Source organism: Mustela nivalis, assembly GCF_964662115.1.
Source record: "Mustela nivalis genome assembly, chromosome: 8".
Lineage (NCBI taxonomy): Eukaryota > Metazoa > Chordata > Mammalia > Carnivora > Mustelidae > Mustela > Mustela nivalis.
This window is the reverse complement of record NC_139027.1, coordinates 121,819,972-121,838,408: the sequence shown is the minus strand read 5'-3', so window position 1 is coordinate 121,838,408 and position 18,437 is coordinate 121,819,972. Positions and strand designations below refer to the sequence as shown.

Sequence of the window (18,437 nt, the reverse complement as noted above, 5' to 3'; positions counted from 1 at the left end):
GAAAGAGCTAGAGATGAATGAGAAATGAAAAGGAGCTGGAAGAATAAAGGGCCTGAGTTTTAAAAAAAAAGCATGATACGTTTGAGAAACCAATAGGCTAATATAGCTAGAGTAGTTTTTCCATTTGTGGGTATGACACTGTAGGTGAATAGTTACCAGAACAACAAAAAAAAGCAAGAGAAAGAATACATTAGAGTATATCACACATATTTTAAGTATTTTATTTTATTTTGGTATTTTTTAAAAGATTTTATTTATTTATTTATTTATTTATTTATGAGTAGGCTGTACACCCATTGTGGAGCTCAATGTGGGGCCTGAATCCCTTACCTTGAGATCAAGACCTGCTGAGATCAAGAGTCAGATGCTTAACCCACTGAGCCACCCAGGCACCCCTTATTTAATTATTTTTAAGTTATCTCTACATCCATGTGGGGTTCCAACCTACAACTCTGAGATTAAGAGTCGTGTTTTCCATCCACTGAACCAGCCAGGCACCCCTTAACCATTTTATTTTGATTATATATTTAAATGTGTATACCTGGTTGCAAATGTATTATGTGAGTGATGGTAAAAAATTTTGAAAGCTACTAGCTAGCAGTATGTAAATGCAGATGGATAGGAGAAGGAGGTTTTTATTTTATTTTAAGATTTTATTTATTTGAGAGAGCGAGAGAGGGAACACAAGTAGGGGGGAGTGTGAGAGGGAGAAGCAGGCTTCCTGCTGAGCAGGGAGCTGGCCACTGGCTGCATCCCAGGACCCCTGGACTATGACCTGAGCCTGAGTTGAAGGCAGATGCTTGATGACTGAGACACCCAGGTGCCCAGGAAGAAGGTTTTTTAAAAAGAATTTTTATTTTGAATAATTTTAGATTTAGAGAAGTTTGCAAAAATAGTTGAGTTAGATGTCCATCACCCAATTTCCTCTAATTTTAACATCTAATATAAAACTTCTATGATATATTTGTCAAAATTAAGAGAGTAACATCTGTACATTAGTATTAACTAAACTTCAGATTTTATTCAGATTTCACCAGTTTTCTCACTAATGCCCCTTTTCTATTCCAGGAGGCAATCCCAATACAACATTGCATGTAGGTTTTGTTTTCAATGCACTCTACTATACCTGCAAAGAGTATATATAACAAAGTATAGGTCCTGTTTAAAAAGGTGGCCTAGGGGACGTCTGGGTGGCTCAGTTGGTTATGGCTGCCTTCAGCTCAGGTTGTGGTCCCAAGGCTCTGGGATTGAGTCTTGCATTAGGCTCCTTGCTTGGCGGGGAGCCTGTTTCTATCTCTCTCTCTGCCTGCCCCTCTGCCGGCTTAAGCACTCTCTCTCTCTGTCAAACAAATATGTAAAATCTTAATAAATAAATAAGTAAATAAATCTTAAAAAAATAATAAAATAAAAACATTAAAAGGTGGCCTAGTTTTCTAGTTTGCTGTTTTTGGTATACTGGGCTAGTACCAGGCAAGTCTGCCACACAAATCTTCCCCAAAAGTTGTTGGAATCGTGGGACCTTAGTCCCAGATTTTTCTTGCTCAGTAGACTCCTCACTTTCTGATTTGGAAGATTAGTTCAGTATTGGTGATAGTCATGCTGTTAAAAACTGGGCTCAGTGCTCCAGAGCTGAAATGTTAACACAAAGATAGTGCTTTGGGGTAAAGAGGAAAGACAGTTTTATTACTTCCAGGCAAAAGAGGCTGCAGCAGGCTAATGCCTTCAAAACCGCAGACCCGCTCTGGGTAAAAGGCTGAGTGGTTTTAAGGAAAACACAGGGTCTGGGCGGTTTGGATAGGAATCTGTTAGTACTGCCAGTCCTATTGGTTATGTCTTCAAAGTGGTTTGATGATTAGCCCTGGCAATGGCCATCTGCGTCTCATTCCTAAGTATACTTTGAGGTAAGCAAGATGTCAACATCGACGCAGAGTTCCCGGAACAAAGGATTCGACAGAAAAACAAGTGAAGGGAAAAGAAAAGCTTTAAGAATCAGTAAGAGAGGGGGAAAATTGTTCAGTTTAAAGTCAGTCTTGGGGGGCGCCTGGGTGGCTCAGTGGGTTAAGCCGCTGCCTTCGGCTCAGGTCATGATCTCAGAGTCCTGGGATCGAGTTCCGCATCGGGCTCTCTGCTCAGCAGGGAGCCTGCTTCCCCCTCTCTCTCTGCCTGCCTCTCCATCTACTTGTGATTTCTCTCTGTCAAATAAATAAATAAAATCTTTAAAAAAATAATAAATAAAATAAAGTCAGTCTTGGGAGCGCCTGGGTGGCTTGGTGGTTTGAGCCTCTGCCTTTGGCTGGGATTGTGATCTCAGGGGCCTGGGATCCAGCCCCGCATCAGGCTCTCTGCTCAGCGGGGGGCCGGCGTCCCCCCCCCCCCCCCCGCCTCTCTGCCTACTTGTGATCTCTTTCTCTCTGTCAAACAGATAAATAAAATCTTAAAAAAAAAAAAAAAGTATTGCTGAAGCATTAGTGTGTCTATCTTAATTTCTTTTTTTTTTTTTTTTAAGATTTTATTTATTTATTTATTTGACAGAGATCACAAGTAGGCAGAGAGGCAGGCAGAGAGAGAGGAAGGGAAGCAAGGGAAGCCGAAGGCAGCGGCTTAACCCACTGAACCACCCAGGCGCCCCTCCATCTTAATTTCTACCCATCTTTATGTTTCTATAGCGGCTTCAATCACGGTAACAGTTTAGGCAGGGGCAGTGGAATTTGGGAGGCTAGGACCAACTCAGGATGAGAATGATTTTTTTTTTTTAAAGATTTTATTTATTTATTTGACAGAGAGAGATTACAAGTAGGCAGAGAGGCAGGCAGAGAGAGAGAGAGGGAAGCAGGCTCCCTGCCGAGCAGAGAGCCCGATGCGGGACTCGATCCCGGGACCCTGAGATCATGACCTGAGCCGAAGGCAGCGGCCTAACCCACTGAGCCACCCAGGCGCCCCGAGAATGATTTTTTCTATAATAAAATAATACTAAAGGGCAACCGTGGATGGAGTTAACGAGGACTGGCCGGTAAGGCTCCCTGGACTGATATTTTTAAATGGGAAAAAAACAAACAGGTTTGGGTTCTTCTGCCAGGGCATCATCAATAGTACCAGGTAATACTTTGTGGTCCATTTCATCCTTAAAGCAATCACATGAGGAAAGCACTATTCTTCCCCTTCTCAGAGGATCAGAGAAGACAAGTAATTTGCACAAAGTCCCGCAGGGAGGGGCAGAGCCAAGCACTCTTAACCCAACCCACCACAGCGTCACTCCCCTTAGGCGGGGTTAGTGCGCAAATCTTCGCACTCAGACTCAAAGTTCCTCTCGCCACAAACACCCGCAACTTCCGGGAGATTGCCCAGAACCGTAGCGCGCTTGCGCCTCCCCGCCCCCTGACGTCTCCATTCCGTCCCTCCCCTTTTGGAACGCGGAGCTGCTGAGCGGGCTGGCGGCCATTTTGTGAAGCGGCGAAAGAGGTGGTGGCTGCAGTGGGCTCCGGGAAGCCGTTCGGGCTGGGGCTGTCGGCCGCGGGGCGGAGGCACTCGCGCGGGGGGTAACTCGGGTCTGGGTTCGGGTGCCGCGCAGCTCTCCCCGGTAAGACTCCTGCAGCCCGGAACGGGCGGGGCTGTGCGGGGCTCGAGCCGCCCCTTGGTGGCCCGGGGCGGGGCCTTCGGAGGCCTCCGAGCCCGCCGCAGCGAGCGCCCCACACAAAAGGGTCGCGGCTTGGCTGCCGGGGTGGGGAAGGGCCTGGGGAGCCGCTTGCGCCTTTGAAGCCTGAGAGGATGCAGGAAGGACGCAGGAGAGGATGAGCCTGCATACCGCAGTGGGGACGAGGCCATAGGGAGGACGCCCCCGTGGTCTGAGAGGGAGGAGGCCACAGTTGGGTGGCCCAGCGGCCTGCGAATTAACGGGGATTGCAGTAAAAGCACACCTATATCCCGAATGAGCGAGATTTTCTTTGCTTCCCAAAAGGGACAGGGATTCAAACTGCATTTCTGTGCCCAGTAGTGAGGAGATTAAACGTAGTGAGGACACTCCCTCGATCTGAGGTGGAAGGAAGGCTCCCGTGGCCTAACAGGAAAAGGGAACTCGAGTCTAGACACACCTGTGGGGAAGAAGGTGCAGTCGGTACACTCCTCTGAGTCTAGCAAGGAAATCTTAGAGCTGGTCGCCGTGGTGGCCTGGACGGGGTTGCAGGGAAATGCTCCCAGGGCTCAGCGTTGGGCGGGGCTTACCCTCGAGGGTGTCGGCGATTTAAGAAGCCGGCCTCTGTAGCGAGAAAGTGGGGGTGAGTACGCCTCCCAGACCTCTAAGAATTGTAGTAAGATGCCAGGCCCTTGAACCCCAAGCAGGGAAGGGCCTGCAAAGAGCACCACCTTTAACATATCCCTTGGGAGAGAGCCTCCAGCACTGGAAGAGGAGCAGGCCCAATAGGTGGTGGAGGAGGGTGCTTTCGATGAGTGAATTGAGTTTCTTTAGTGGAGGCTGGAGGTTTTAGCTGGCAGCCACGTGAAATAGGTGGGTGGGGCTTTGAGAATCTACAGGTTAGTGTCGGGGATGGACAGTGCAGGACGCTTAGCTGCCAGGTTGTAAATGCATGGATTTCATGTTTGCCAGTAATGTGTACTCTGTAGTGAAACATCTCAACGGCTTCGGTGAAGGTAACTTTGCGTTATTCAGAACAAAACATGCTGGGAGTTTTGTACCCTGACTTGCAGGCTTCGTAGGAGAGGTTTCTGGACTCTGAAACTGTCCTTGACTCCTCAATTTCCAGAGATGATTTAATGTAAATTGTGACAGTTGTCAGGAACTGTTCTGTACTATCCAGCCAGTATAATCTGAGAAGAAAATGTAATTGCAACTGAGAGATTGTTGAAAGAGGAACTTACAGCTGGAGTATTCTTCGAGCTTCTTGCTTGAATGGTTTAAAATCGAGTAGTTTTTGTTAAATGCAGTATTAGTAAAATGAATTGCATTAGACTTTGTTACATAGTTTATATTGTTAATGTATTTCAGAGCATTTGCAGTTCAGAAATGTCCTACAAGCGTGGACATACGGGCTGATTTTGTTTGTTTTGTTTTATAGAAATGTAAAGTAAGACTGGTTGTAATCATTTTTGAGCTTTGGTGGTTTTGGCTAGATAGTGGGAAGTAATTGTGTTCAGGCATTTTCCAAGAATATTAAAAAGTTGGGAAGAACTGTTACAGGTGGTTAAAATAATTTTATGGTAATTTTTTAAGGAAATGAAATGTTTGGTGTGTTTATATAAAGGTTGAGGATGTGCTCAGTATTATTCCTGGAAGATTTTTTGATGAAACAGGGAATGCATTTTATATCATCTTTATATGCTCAATTAAATATTTTGTTTATGGGTTGTAATGCATAATTTGTGTTTTTCTTAAGTTCATATCTGTTAGGTGAAAATGTGAAGCTTTAGAAACCAAAATGGTTGTTCCTTGGAACCTATTGTTATGTGCTAATATCAGCTTATTTCTGGCTTCTTTCACTTTCTTGTGACATGCCAAATGTTTTTATGATTGCATATTGAGAGTTTGGGGGTTGTTGGTACAATTTTTAGATGTGAAACTTGATTTTGTGGACCAGTGTGTTACAGGTGCTGGAATCCAGTGACCATGTTCATAACGTGTTTATTCCATTTTGTAGAGAGCTACTCCATCTTTTGGTTTAGATGAATATTTTCTTATGCAGATATTGTAGAAAGAATTTCTAAGTGTCCGTAATTGCACAAAAGATGCTCTTAGATACCTCTCCCTAAAATCTAGGGACTGTTTTCCATTCTTACATCTCCTGTCCCTGCCACAAATGCTTAATAATTGTTCGTGGTATAAATGAATGTTGTTAAATGTTTAGAATTAAGCAGAAAAATAACCTCATCTGATTTATAGTTTATCAGATTTTACTACCACCACTCATAAACCTTCTGGTTTGCAACGAGTTTATTTCATTAAGTTTCTGGCCACCTTTTAAGTTTTAAGACCAACAGTGAGGGTAAATGTGCTTGGCTAGGTTAGAAGTGATACTGTTGCTTTTAAGTCAAGACAGTGAACATATTTGTTGGCATTTGTGGGGAGGGTTTGAAAAATAACTTAATATTATAGTCTTTTTGGCAGGAGGAATATATGTATCTTATTTAGCAATGTCTTTCGGCTTGCCACTTTTGAGAACTTTCTGGAGCTTAATGGGGAAGTGGAATAACAAGCTGTCTAAAGGATTCATGTCCCTCTGTGTCAGAAGTATTGTTTCATTAAGAATGATCCCAGAATCTGAAATGTGATTCATTTGGGGATGGGGACAAAACCATGTGGATGAAGTTGTGGTTTTTTTCCATAATGTGATTATGCGGCTTATAGCTTTGTGCCCATTATAATTGGTTCTCTGTTGCTCATCTCTGAGGGTGAACATTTGAGGGGTGCTGGTTTTCTATTTTGAATCTAAAGAACTGAGCTCTGCTGTACCCTGGTTACTTTTGATTAAAGACTGACGACTGAACAGAGTTAAAATTCACTTTTTGATGTTTATCACCAGATGAAGAGTGAAACAGTTAAGTTGAACTGGTTTGTGCTTTGGCTTTCTGATAAAAGAGGATTGTTGTCGGACATTTTACTCTGAAATTCCAAGTGATTGAAATGACTAGTAAATAAGAATATATGTCGTGTCATGATAATATGCAAAATGTTCATAGCAGATATTTATAATTTGTTCATGTATGTGGTATTTCTAAAGCTGAAGCAAAGCCATTATGTTAGGACTAATTCCTAACGAAGTGGAAAAGTATACTAGAGCAATCTTCTTTTAGATCTTCTGATACGGGGTGGGGAGGGAGACAAGATGGCGGAGAACTAGGAGGAGGCGCCTTTTCAACCTGTACCCTAAAGTGAGCTAGATCTTCTGATATATATCAGCGAATTCAGTGGCAAATCAGGCCCATTTTCTCCTTTGTACCTTTATACTTTATAAATAGGTAAAACGTGTGTTAGATGTTTTTTTGCATACAATTGGTTGTCTTATCCTTCTAACTAAAATTCACCAAGTCTTAGGTGGTTGGAGTGGAATTTTCATTTTGGGATCCTGCATTCTGTTGCTAGCTGACACTTAGAACACAGGAATGAGTAGTTCCTGGAGAACAGTGGTGCCTCTATTAAATATTGTGCTCTTTACAAAGGGGGGGGGTGAGAACAAAAGTACTTCTTCAGTCTCGGTTTCTATTTACGTTGTCCATATCAAGGAAGAAGCGTAACACCAAGAGTTGTGAAGTTTTAGCTTCAAGCCTGAAGTTTCTGGGTACTTTTCTTTGGTATGGGTTGATGTGGGCCTTCCCCTTTGCTTAAATAGATAAGATTCATGAATTTACTTCTAGATTGATTTTTTTTTAAGATTTTATTTATTTGACAGAGATCACAAGTAGGCAGAGAGGCAGGCAGAGAGAGAGAGGAGGAAGCAGGCTCCCTGCTGAGTAGAGAGCCCGATGCGGGACTGGATCCCAGAACCCTGAGATCATGACCCGAGCCAAAGGCAGCAGCTTAACCCACTGAGCCACCCAGGCGCCCTAGATTGATTTTTTTTTTTTTTAAAGATATTATTTATTTGACAGAGAAAGATCACAAGCAGGCGTGGAAGCGGGGGTAGCAGGCTCACCGTCAAGCAGAGAACCAGATGAGGGGCTCGATCCCAGGATCCTGGGATGACAACCTGAGCCAAAGGCAGAGGCTTAACCCACCCAGGCGCCCATGGATTGATTGTTTTACTTTAAATTGAACAACGTAAAATTTGAATGAGCCATTTGCCGAATTAAGCTGGAACTTAAACTTTTTCTTGTGACATGAGACTTCCTTCTTGTTACAGTAACTTCTGGGAACCCTTTAGAAATTTTTGATAGTAGGTCTAATATTGTTCCCTTTGGGCATAACTAGCTGACTCTAAACTTGTTGCTATCCAGATGGACATTTGGAGTCTTCTTGGGTGTGGAAGGGAAGAGGCTGAGGAACCTGTTTGTTTCCCTTCAGGGCACTTATCCTGGCCCCATACCAGGCCCTTTGAATTGGAATTTCCAGTGGTGGATCATATGTTAATCTTAAATGCTTAACTCGGAAACTACTGTGGTTCTGTTGGCTATAGAGTCAAACTTGAATGTTTAGAGAATAATATTGCAGAATTCATGCTCTTCCTCACTGAGCATAGCCTTTACCTAAAAGCATGCTTTTTTTGGTATTTCAAGTTTCCCTTTGTGACCTGTTAGATGAACTTCTAGGTGTGTCTTTTAAGGAGTTTTAAAACTCTTTAGACCTAATTAGAACTGATTTGTACAACATAAAAAAAATTAATACAGTGCTTTGGGCTTTTGAAAGGCTTGTTTATGACATACGTACGTAGCTTTTGTGGCAAAACAATCTTCAGTAATTTGAGTAGCTGTCTAGAAGATGTTTAGCTTGTCCTTTAGAAAAAATGTGGAGTAACACTAGAATTTTTTAATACGTTTTACTTTTTGATGATGAATATGAAGCTCACAGGTGATATCTCGAACTTGAAAGATAGTTAAAAAATGAGCATCATTCTAAGTAGTGTTCTGTTGGTATCTTTATACTTAACAGTGACGATTTCTTCTTTCTCTGAATTCAAAAATGATCTTTTGCATATAGTTGTCTAATTATTTGGTCTTATATATTGCTTGTGAATTGTTCACAATTTCACTGATTTGGGAGAAATTCCAGTAAGAGATAAGTGACTCATTTTTACTTTGGGAAGTCTTCTTAATATGCCATTTTTAGGGATTTTTTTTTTTTTTTACAAGTTTCTTGGAACAGTTTTGGTGTTAGAAGAAAAAGCACTTTTCCTTAAGATTTTGAACCCCAGTGGTTTTAAGTAGGAATTAATCATTATAGCCTGAACTGTCACTTCATTTATGTTTCTTGATGCTTGATGCTATTTTGGTACAAAGGAAAATATTTTGAAAGAGCAACTGCAAGAATTTCCATAAGTACCCTTGAATTGATGATTTTGTCATTTGTCTTGGAACTGTTTATGTGTGAACTTGTGCTTTTTCATCAAGTGTTTGGTGGGACCTGAGGAAATAGGTTGTAGTTGGACTTGTATTAAGGAATTTTCTGGACTGGTTTAATCATCAAATGATAAAAGTAATTACCAGCTGTGAAGCTGAGGTTTATGACTGTTTTAGTTTTTAATTGATTCATTCTTGGACTTATTTATGGCACATTCTTGATATATGTAAATATATATGTTTTGAGAGATACCAAATTTGAAAGCAATACCAAGTAACGCATGTGTGGGATTTTGGTACACGTGTTTCTTTCTTTTCTCTGTCGTTTTTTAAAATATGCATTCTAACGAAGTACTCTGGTGGTTTCAGACTCGCCTTCATAATGTACAGTTCAGTGTGGCCTGTGCGTGTTGTTTTGTGTTTCCTGCATTGATTTTTGCCTCCATTTATTCTCTATTGCAGTCTAAAAGTTGGTTTTAATTGGTTGCCCACAGGATTGACTTGGCCTCTACTTCTTGTTAAGAAAATACATCTCTTGTTTTATCAGGTAAGAGATTTTGAATAGAAGGTTTGTTTTTATTCAAAATAAAATGAGACAGCTTATTTAGTAACATGAAAATATGTGTAGTAACTGAATTGTGGGGGGTTTTCTTTTTTTTACAGTCTTTTCTAAGGGATGGGGATGGGGTGGACTGGGTGCCTTGAACAGTTGTTGCTTTCTTCAGGGTTCAGTTTTTTATGGATGCATTTCTTTTGCTGAATTGCTGATTATTAGGCAGTAGGCTGTTTTTTTTTTTTCCCCTCAGTGTAGCATTCCAGGCTAATTGCAAATGTAGGTGCTTGTTATTGGTATGGTTTTTTAATATTCCTTAGAGGTAATGGGTTCTATGTTCTAGAGTACCTATTTTGACTTTAGATGGAATTAAGTGATTGGACTCTAACCCTCTTGTTAAGTAACAAAGGTAGGCTCCAGATAGTTGAAATGACTTACCAAATAGGCACTTAGAAGAATAGCAGATCTTACTTCACATTTTTTCAGAACCTAAAAACTGATTTTCTCTTTAGATGACTTTATGAATAATTCATGTGTTCTTTGGTTTAATTCTCAGCCCTTTTCTAACTGGTAATCTGGGCAGATTTTTCAATATCATGTTTTCAAATGTACCTTGTGCAGACTTCAACTAAAGCCCTTCTCTTAGTAGCAGATGGTTTTTGAAGAATTCTTGTGTATGTCACTTTAGCCCTGTGTTTAATTTTTGTGTTCTTGGGACTGTATCAAATTCCCATTTTAGTGTCCCTATCTCTCAAGTTGTTTTGGGTGCCTAGATTACTTCCCCAAGATGTGATAAAGTTATTAAACATTTTTTGAAGTTGAACAGGAATGCTGTCTTAATTTTGCATAGTCAATATGCTACAGACAGTAGGGAATGAGAATTTGATTTAATATCTTGAAATTATTTTGATGAGCTTCTCTATAGACTGCTAAATAGTAGTAAATACAAAGAAAAGAGTTTGTTGGTGTGATTTATGTTTTTAGTATTTATTTTTTTTGTTGACTCTTGCAAACCAAAAATGAAAAGCTTCCCTTCTCCCCCAAATTTCTAGTGTTTTATAGTGGTCCCTCAAAGAGCATTTTCTGTTTGCCAGTCCATCTTTCTGGATTAAATTTGAAAGTGGCTTTTATTTTTGTGTATGCGTGTGAGAAAACTGTCGAAGCCAAACAACATATTTCTGTTTTGTGTACAGCAGTCATAATAGTTGAGATAGAATTACAGGTATTGTTGTATCAAATTAATAGCCCACAGTATTTGACATGGAAAAACTGCTTTCATGGAGTTAGAGGATTCTTAGAGCTTTCAGCAGGAAACTTTGCTCTTTTCTTATTCCTGTTTGAGAAGCGATAAAACCAAAGCTCAAATCATATAAATTTTCTGAAGTCACAGAACTAGTTTAATAGGTTTATATTTAAATATTGATTTATAAGATGGCTTGGAAAACACCCTATGTTGTTGATCACATAAATTTCAAATTAATATTTTCCAGTCACAAGAATTCATTTTATACCGCTTTACAAAGGGCTTCCCTTGAATTTGCTCTTGGAAGCCATAAGAACTGAAATACTGAAATTTTACTTAAATCTGGGAGAAACGTCTCTAAAAGGAAAAGTTCAGAATGGGACATTATTTAAGGACAGCAGTGAGCTCCCAGAAATTCCACAGGAGTTATGTTGAGTAGAGACTGTAACAGCCACTGAATAAAAGTTCATACCCTAGTTCTTTTTAAAACAAAAGCAAAACGTGATAATACCCTTTTTTCGTTATCGTCCTTCTTTGGGGAAAACAAGACTTTTGGGGGGGTAGTGTGTGTGTGTGTGTGTATTATTATTTTTATGGTGAGTTTGGAAATGAGTCATTGGATCTGAGTTTAAATTAAAACAGCTGTGGTGAATGGCACTGCAACCAGGTTCTACTTTTTGGAGTGATGAATATAGATAACTAAGATTTTGGCTATTTTATTCAGTATTTACTTTGGATTCTTCGTGTGTGTTAACTTTGTAATAAAGAATTCCATATATAGTTTTCCTTAATAAATGGAGCTGTAATGCAGTTTGAAGAGTTTTAGGTTGAAATATGGATTTTTTTTTTTTTTGAGACTTGAGCCTAGTTTATTGTTAAGTATTATTTGTAATTCATTAGTATTGCAGTTTTCTGTTTCTGTTTGCCTTCTGAGACTGAGTGTTATAAAATGACCCTGATAATTCTACAGTTGTCATTTTTATAAGGAAAATGCTAAGCCACTTTTAAATATTAACTTTGATACATCCTTTGCATGTTTTTCCCCTGCAGATTGTTCAACTTTGTGTCCTGATTTGACTTACACATTTCTTTTAAATCTTACTGAATAATTAGTGGTCTGAATGTTATTGGTGATTCTACTTCTTATGGTGGTTTTTTTCCCTGAAACTTTGAGTCATGGCACTGAACTTGTAATTGTTCACAGAATTAATGCCTTTGGAAGTTGAAATTGTCTAGGTTTTACATTGTAAATGGCCTATAATGTTCAGTTTTTAGAATACTCAAATAAAAAAAAATCTACATTGCTTGTGATAGTTTGAGGGTATATTTGAGGGCCTAGTATGGTAGCTGGTCATTCTTTTAGTTAAAAACTTGGTGTGATAAACAGGAGTCTGACCTGGCCGTTGCCTTTTCTCATCTGCAGGTGTGTGTGGTTTCAGCGCAGCATGGCTGTGGTCATCCGTTTGCAAGGTCTCCCAATTGTGGCGGGGACCATGGACATTCGCCACTTCTTCTCTGGATTGACCATCCCTGATGGGGGCGTGCATATTGTAGGGGGTGAACTGGGTGAGGCTTTCATCGTTTTTGCCACTGATGAAGATGCAAGGCTTGGTATGATGCGCACAGGTGGTACAATTAAAGGGTCAAAAGTAACACTTTTGTTGAGTAGTAAAACGGAAATGCAGAATATGATTGAACTGAGTCGTAGGCGTTTTGAAACTGCCAACTTAGATATACCACCAGCAAATGCTAGTAGATCAGGACCGCCGCCTAGCTCAGGAATGAGTGGCAGGGTAAACTTGCCTACAACAGTACCTAACTTTAATAATCCTTCACCCAGTGTAGTTACTGCCGCCACGTCTGTTCATGAAAGCAACAAAAATATACAGACATTTTCCACAGCCAGCATAGGATCGGCTCCTCCAAATATGGGGGCTTCTTTTGGGAGCCCAACGTTTAGCTCAACCATTCCGAGCACAGCGTCTCCAATGAACACAGTCCCACCACCACCAATTCCTCCAATCCCAGCGATGCCATCTTTGCCACCAATGCCGTCCATTCCCCCAATACCAGTTCCTCCTCCAGTACCTACATTGCCTCCAGTGCCTCCTGTGCCCCCAATTCCCCCAGTCCCTTCTGTGCCACCCATGACCCCACTGCCACCCATGTCTGGCATGCCACCCTTGAACCCGCCACCTGTGGCACCTCTGCCTGCTGGAATGAATGGCTCTGGAGCACCTATGAATCTGAACAATAACCTGAACCCTGTGTTTCTGGGTCCACTGAATCCTGTTAACCCTATCCAGATGAACTCTCAAAGCAGTGTGAAACCACTTCCCATCAACCCCGATGATCTATATGTCAGTGTGCATGGAATGCCCTTTTCTGCAATGGAAAATGATGTCAGAGATTTTTTCCATGGGCTCCGTGTTGATGCAGTGCATTTGTTGAAAGATCATGTAGGTCGAAATAATGGGAATGGATTGGTTAAGTTTCTCTCCCCTCAAGATACATTTGAAGCTTTGAAACGAAACAGAATGCTGATGATTCAACGCTATGTGGAAGTTAGTCCTGCCACAGAGAGACAGTGGGTAGCTGCTGGAGGCCATATCACTTTTAAGCAAAGTATAGGACCTTCTGGACAAACCCATCCCCCTCCTCAGACACTTCCCAGGTCAAAATCGCCCAGTGGGCAGAAAAGGTCAAGGTCAAGATCACCACATGAGGCTGGTTTTTGTGTTTACTTGAAAGGGCTGCCATTTGAAGCGGAAAACAAACATGTCATTGATTTTTTTAAAAAGTTGGATATTGTGGAAGATAGTATTTATATTGCTTATGGACCCAATGGGAAAGCAACTGGTGAAGGCTTCGTAGAATTCAGGAATGAGGCTGACTATAAGGCTGCTCTGTGTCGTCATAAACAATACATGGGCAATCGCTTTATTCAAGTTCATCCAATTACTAAGAAAGGTATGCTAGAAAAGATAGATATGATTCGTAAAAGACTGCAGAACTTCAGCTATGACCAGAGGGAAATGATGTTAAATCCGGAGGGGGATGTCAGCTCTGCCAAAGTCTGTGCTCACATAACAAATATTCCATTCAGCATTACCAAGATGGATGTTCTTCAGTTCCTAGAAGGAATCCCAGTGGATGAAAATGCTGTACATGTTCTTGTTGATAACAATGGGCAAGGTCTAGGACAGGCATTGGTTCAGTTTAAAAATGAAGATGATGCACGTAAGTCTGAACGCTTACACCGTAAAAAACTTAATGGGAGAGAAGCTTTTGTTCATGTAGTTACTCTAGAAGATATGAGAGAGATTGAAAAAAATCCCCCTGCCCAAGGAAAAAAAGGGTTAAAGATGCCTGTGCCAGGTAATCCTACAGTTCCAGGAATGCCCAGTGTGGGAATGCCCAGTACGGGAGTGCCCAGTGCGGGAATGCCCAGTGCAGGAATGCCCGGTGCGGGCATCCCCGGTGCGGGAATGCCCGGTGCAGGAATGCCCGGCGCAGGCGTGCCCAGCGCAGGCGTGCCCGGCGCCGTTGTGCCCAGTGCAGGAGTGCCCGGTGCAGGAGTGCCTGGTGCAGGAATGCCTGGTGCAGGAGGTGAAGAGCATGCCTTCCTGACTGTAGGATCTAAGGAGGCCAACAATGGGCCTCCATTTAACTTTCCTGGTAATTTTGGTGGGTCCAATGCCTTTGGGCCACCACTCCCTCCTCCAGGATTAGGAGGAGCCTTTGGTGATGCTAGGCCTGCTATGCCTTCAGTTGGAAATAGTGGTTTGCCTGGTCTAGGACTGGATGTTCCAGGGTTTGGAGGTGGACCAAATAATTTAAGTGGGCCAGGATTTGGAGGAGGCCCTCAGAATTTTGGAAATGGCCCTGGTAGTTTAGGTGGCCCCCCGGGCTTTGGAAGTGGCCCTCCTGGTCTTGGAAGTGCCCCTGGGCATTTGAGTGGGCCACCAGCCTTTGGGCCTGGGCCTGGCCCTGGCCCTGGCCCAATTCACATTGGTGGTCCCCCTGGCTTTGGATCTAGTTCTGGAAAACCAGGACCAACAGTAATTAAAGTTCAGAATATGCCCTTCACTGTGTCTATTGATGAGATTTTAGATTTCTTTTATGGCTATCAAGTGATCCCAGGCTCAGTGTGTTTAAAATACAATGAAAAAGGTATGCCCACAGGCGAAGCCATGGTGGCCTTCGAATCTCGGGATGAAGCCACAGCTGCTGTCATTGACTTAAATGACAGACCTATAGGTTCAAGGAAAGTAAAACTTGTCTTAGGGTAGCTGTTCACATAAATTCTTTATAGGGTAGATCTTCATAGTGCTGTGATTAATGCATCCAGATTGTTTTCCTAGTATTTCCAGGTTAGAACCTGTGGATTGTTTCAATTGCATATAGATTGGTTTCTGTAACATAGAGCATTGGTTGACTGTTTACAGAAGACTCACTACCAGGATAAATATTGCTGTATGTTACAGTAAAGCTGTCTGGAGAGAACACAAAATGATTTTGGCGTACCATTAGAGAAACCATTTGTAAAATACAAATGACCACATAAAGCTTATCAAGGAGTTTAGATTGGTTTTGTTTTATACCATATGGGATGAAGAAAATAGAAATGTCAATAGAGCTCATTAAGGGTGCTCTTGCCAGCTGCTGAAAAATAGAAGTTGGCTACTCTTGGAATTTGGTTTAAAGCTGGACAGATTTGCTTTGTTATAGGGTCAAAGCTTTGTCTAAAGTCCTCATTTTCTTTTAAAATTGAATAAAATCTCTGTATACAGATTCACTGTATGTACCTTTATTGCTTCTTGAGGGTTCTTGCTGTATAGACAGTCCTGCTTCTGAAGTTGCTGCTTTTTTGTTTGCCTAATTTACTCATTTGTAAATGAGCAGAACTGTTTTGTTGTTGTTGTTTTAATATAAAACTCCACACTTGATTTGTGCTATAACCTTGAACTTTGATTTCTAATGTCACACTTAAAACTGTGTGAAATAAGAACTTCTGCCACAAAAATAAAATACAGAGTCCTCTACCTACCAGAGCCTTTTTGGTTTGACCGCCATGTTTTAGTTTAGTAAGTTTAAAAATTGTTCATGTTTGGATGGCTTTGAAAACCAGAAACCACTTCTAATGATCATTGTTTAAAATGCCAGATTTGAAGTCCTGTCCATGGTGGACTAATGTTCTGGCAGTTTCCTTCTGTCCCAAGTTTATGTGAAATTTTGGCCTGTAACTAAACAAAGAGAGTCCATTTATAAGAAAGAGCATTATATCTATGTTTTTTTAAAAACTGAAGTTGAAATTGTTAGCTTTGTTAGCAGTAGTGTTATAGAATAAAAGATTCATAAGCTGTTCCATAGATGTGCATTTTAATCCTGTTATTTGGAGGCTTTTTGGTCTAGTTGTTTGATCAGGAGCCTGTTCATAAAAATTCTTCATACCGACTACAAGTGCAGCTGCCAGAGGGGAGAGAATTGAGACTCTTTGCCCTTTAATACTCTTCTTTGGCATTCAGGACACTAAGGCAGGAGGACCAAGTGGGTTCTGGTTGGTAAGTGTCCTTGTCATAAAAACATTTGCCTTACAAGATCCTGCCCACTGCTACAAAAGGCTCTATTTATGGTTACTTTCCTTCTTAGTTAAAATGCTCTAAAGAAAGATGTGTCACATTATATTATAAACATACATGAAATAGGAGATTGGTGAGATATCATGAAAAACAAATTTTGTCTTTAACATGGGCCTCTGTCTTGGTTTGAAACATCCCCAACATTTCCTGCAAATCAATGTACTTACAAAGGGGTCAGCCTTTTAAAAGAGTTATTTCCTATTAAAAAAAAAAAGTAGTGCCTTTTTGGTGTTGCAAGTCAGTGGAACACTGAAATACAGCGTCTCGTGTAACTTAGAGTTAAGAGTGGCAGCAGTTTCATTTGCGTGATAAGATTTGGAAAGCCTTTTTTCATCACTACAATCTTAGAGGTTTGACAGTACAGGATTTTTTTGTCTAGGGAAAGGATTGTTTAGACTTTCAAAGAAGACATGGCTGTGTTGTGGGTCTTTTGACAATTTATGAATACAAATTTGCTTTGACAGATCGCTAGATATTGCCTCCTCAACTAAAAAAAGCAATATGATGTTTATATATGCTGTTCAATTTAGGTTTTCTGTTAAGTAATCATTTCTCATTCCAAAGACCGAGTGCAGAAAACTTCAGCGCTGCTTGGGAGTCTTATTTCAACTGCAGATTATTTTCCCCATTGGAGAGCTGACTGTTTTCATTTTAGAAAAATGGGTTGTTTGAAGATGAAAGCCTTTTATCTTTTTTCACAGTTTATTTTGGTTATATGTTCGTACAATCTTATTAAATATTTCATATACTTTATTGCAACTACTTTGTTATTTCTACATCTTAGATAAATGCTGAAAAGGAAAACTTGATTTCATTGTTCATCAAATTAAATAAATTAAGAAAATAGTGGTTTGTGTAGAATTTGGAGAGAACTATGTTCTATATTTGGTTGAGTCACAACAGTGCTTCTCTTGTTGTGAAATGTAATTAAATGCTTTGCCCTCTGGAACTTGATATTTGTGTATCTGAGACTTATTAATATAGTGCTAACTGCTAAGCGTACTGTTCATCTTGTTCTGGGCACTGGAGTTTGAGTTTAAAAAAAATTCTTGAAAATATGTTCTGTGCAATCACTCATACCTCTCTTCCTGCAAATTTTCTCAGAAGAACTAGGTTTGGGGTGAAAATGAATTTTCTCATTTGCTTTGTATGGTATGAAGGATTTGTAAAGCTTTGCTCAAAGTTGTGTGCATTTGTAAACACTATCATGATATTTTCAATTTTATGTGTAAATCTTGTCTTTGGTGACTGACATGAATGGAAGAGAATCTTTTCCATTAGGTTTAATTCCTCCCACCCCCTTGCCTGGGCGTTTTTGTTTTGGGTTTTGTTCTTTTTTTTTAGTTTAAAGGATTAGAGATACTACAAAATGTATTTTATAAATAAGCAAATTTGTAAACTTTTTCTGAACTTTAGTGAAACATTTAGTCCACAAGCAAAATTTGGAGGTGTATTTTGTGTTTAATACTGTAGTTTGGATGTACAATTAATTATTAGTGGCTTTAAAAAAATGCAACACTGTTGAGTGAAACATAGTTCCTAGCTTTGTGCTCCAAGTTGTCAAAGCATCAACCATGAAAATTTCATTAGGGAAATTTTTATTCAGAATTTCAGAGAATAATGTCCAGTGTAATTAGTTAGTCTTAACCCACTGGATGAAAATCTAGGGGTGTGTATGGACATAAACAAGCATACCTTGGATGAAATAAGGATCCATGAAAGCCTTAATCAAACTCAAAGTCCTTTTTATTGGATTCTGTCATTGTGTACAGGTGTGGGTCAAATGTTTAAAAATAAATCCACTCTTCAATTTCAAGAATACTTTAAAAATGAGTAAAGAAGCCGTAAAGTTGCTGCTAGTTAAATCTGTAAAGGATTTCTAGCAGTGATCACTTTTAAAACTTCCCACTCTTGCAAAATTAACCACATTTAGTTTTACTGGCAGTTCTGTAGTAGTCCAAGCAGTCCAAACACAATAAAATGATTCATTGCCAATATG

General features: G+C 40.4%; 2 protein-coding genes across 7 annotated transcripts in view; both read left to right on the top strand.

The window, feature by feature from the left end:
- The first annotated feature begins 3,375 nt into the window (after nt 1-3,375).
- The window catches only part of CPNE1 (copine 1), a 35,064-nt gene continuing 20,002 nt past the window's right edge, over nt 3,376-18,437 (top strand). The window contains exons 1-2 of one of the 6 annotated variants that reach the window (XM_082746188.1): nt 3,499-3,577; nt 9,495-9,547. The gene's annotated coding sequence lies outside the window, so the exon portion shown is untranslated. Of the gene's footprint in view, nt 3,578-9,468; nt 9,548-12,228; nt 12,363-18,437 lie in introns of those variants that run through there. The other 5 variants (XM_082746190.1, XM_082746189.1, XM_082746192.1 and 2 more) reach the window with 5 other exon arrangements.
- RBM12 (RNA binding motif protein 12) lies at nt 12,242-17,392 on the top strand (the record flags this gene model as incomplete). Its single annotated transcript, XM_082746186.1, has 1 exon — nt 12,242-17,392. The coding sequence occupies one exon, from the start codon at nt 12,242-12,244 to the stop codon at nt 15,086-15,088; it is 2,847 nt and encodes a 948-aa protein (XP_082602312.1). The 3' UTR covers nt 15,089-17,392.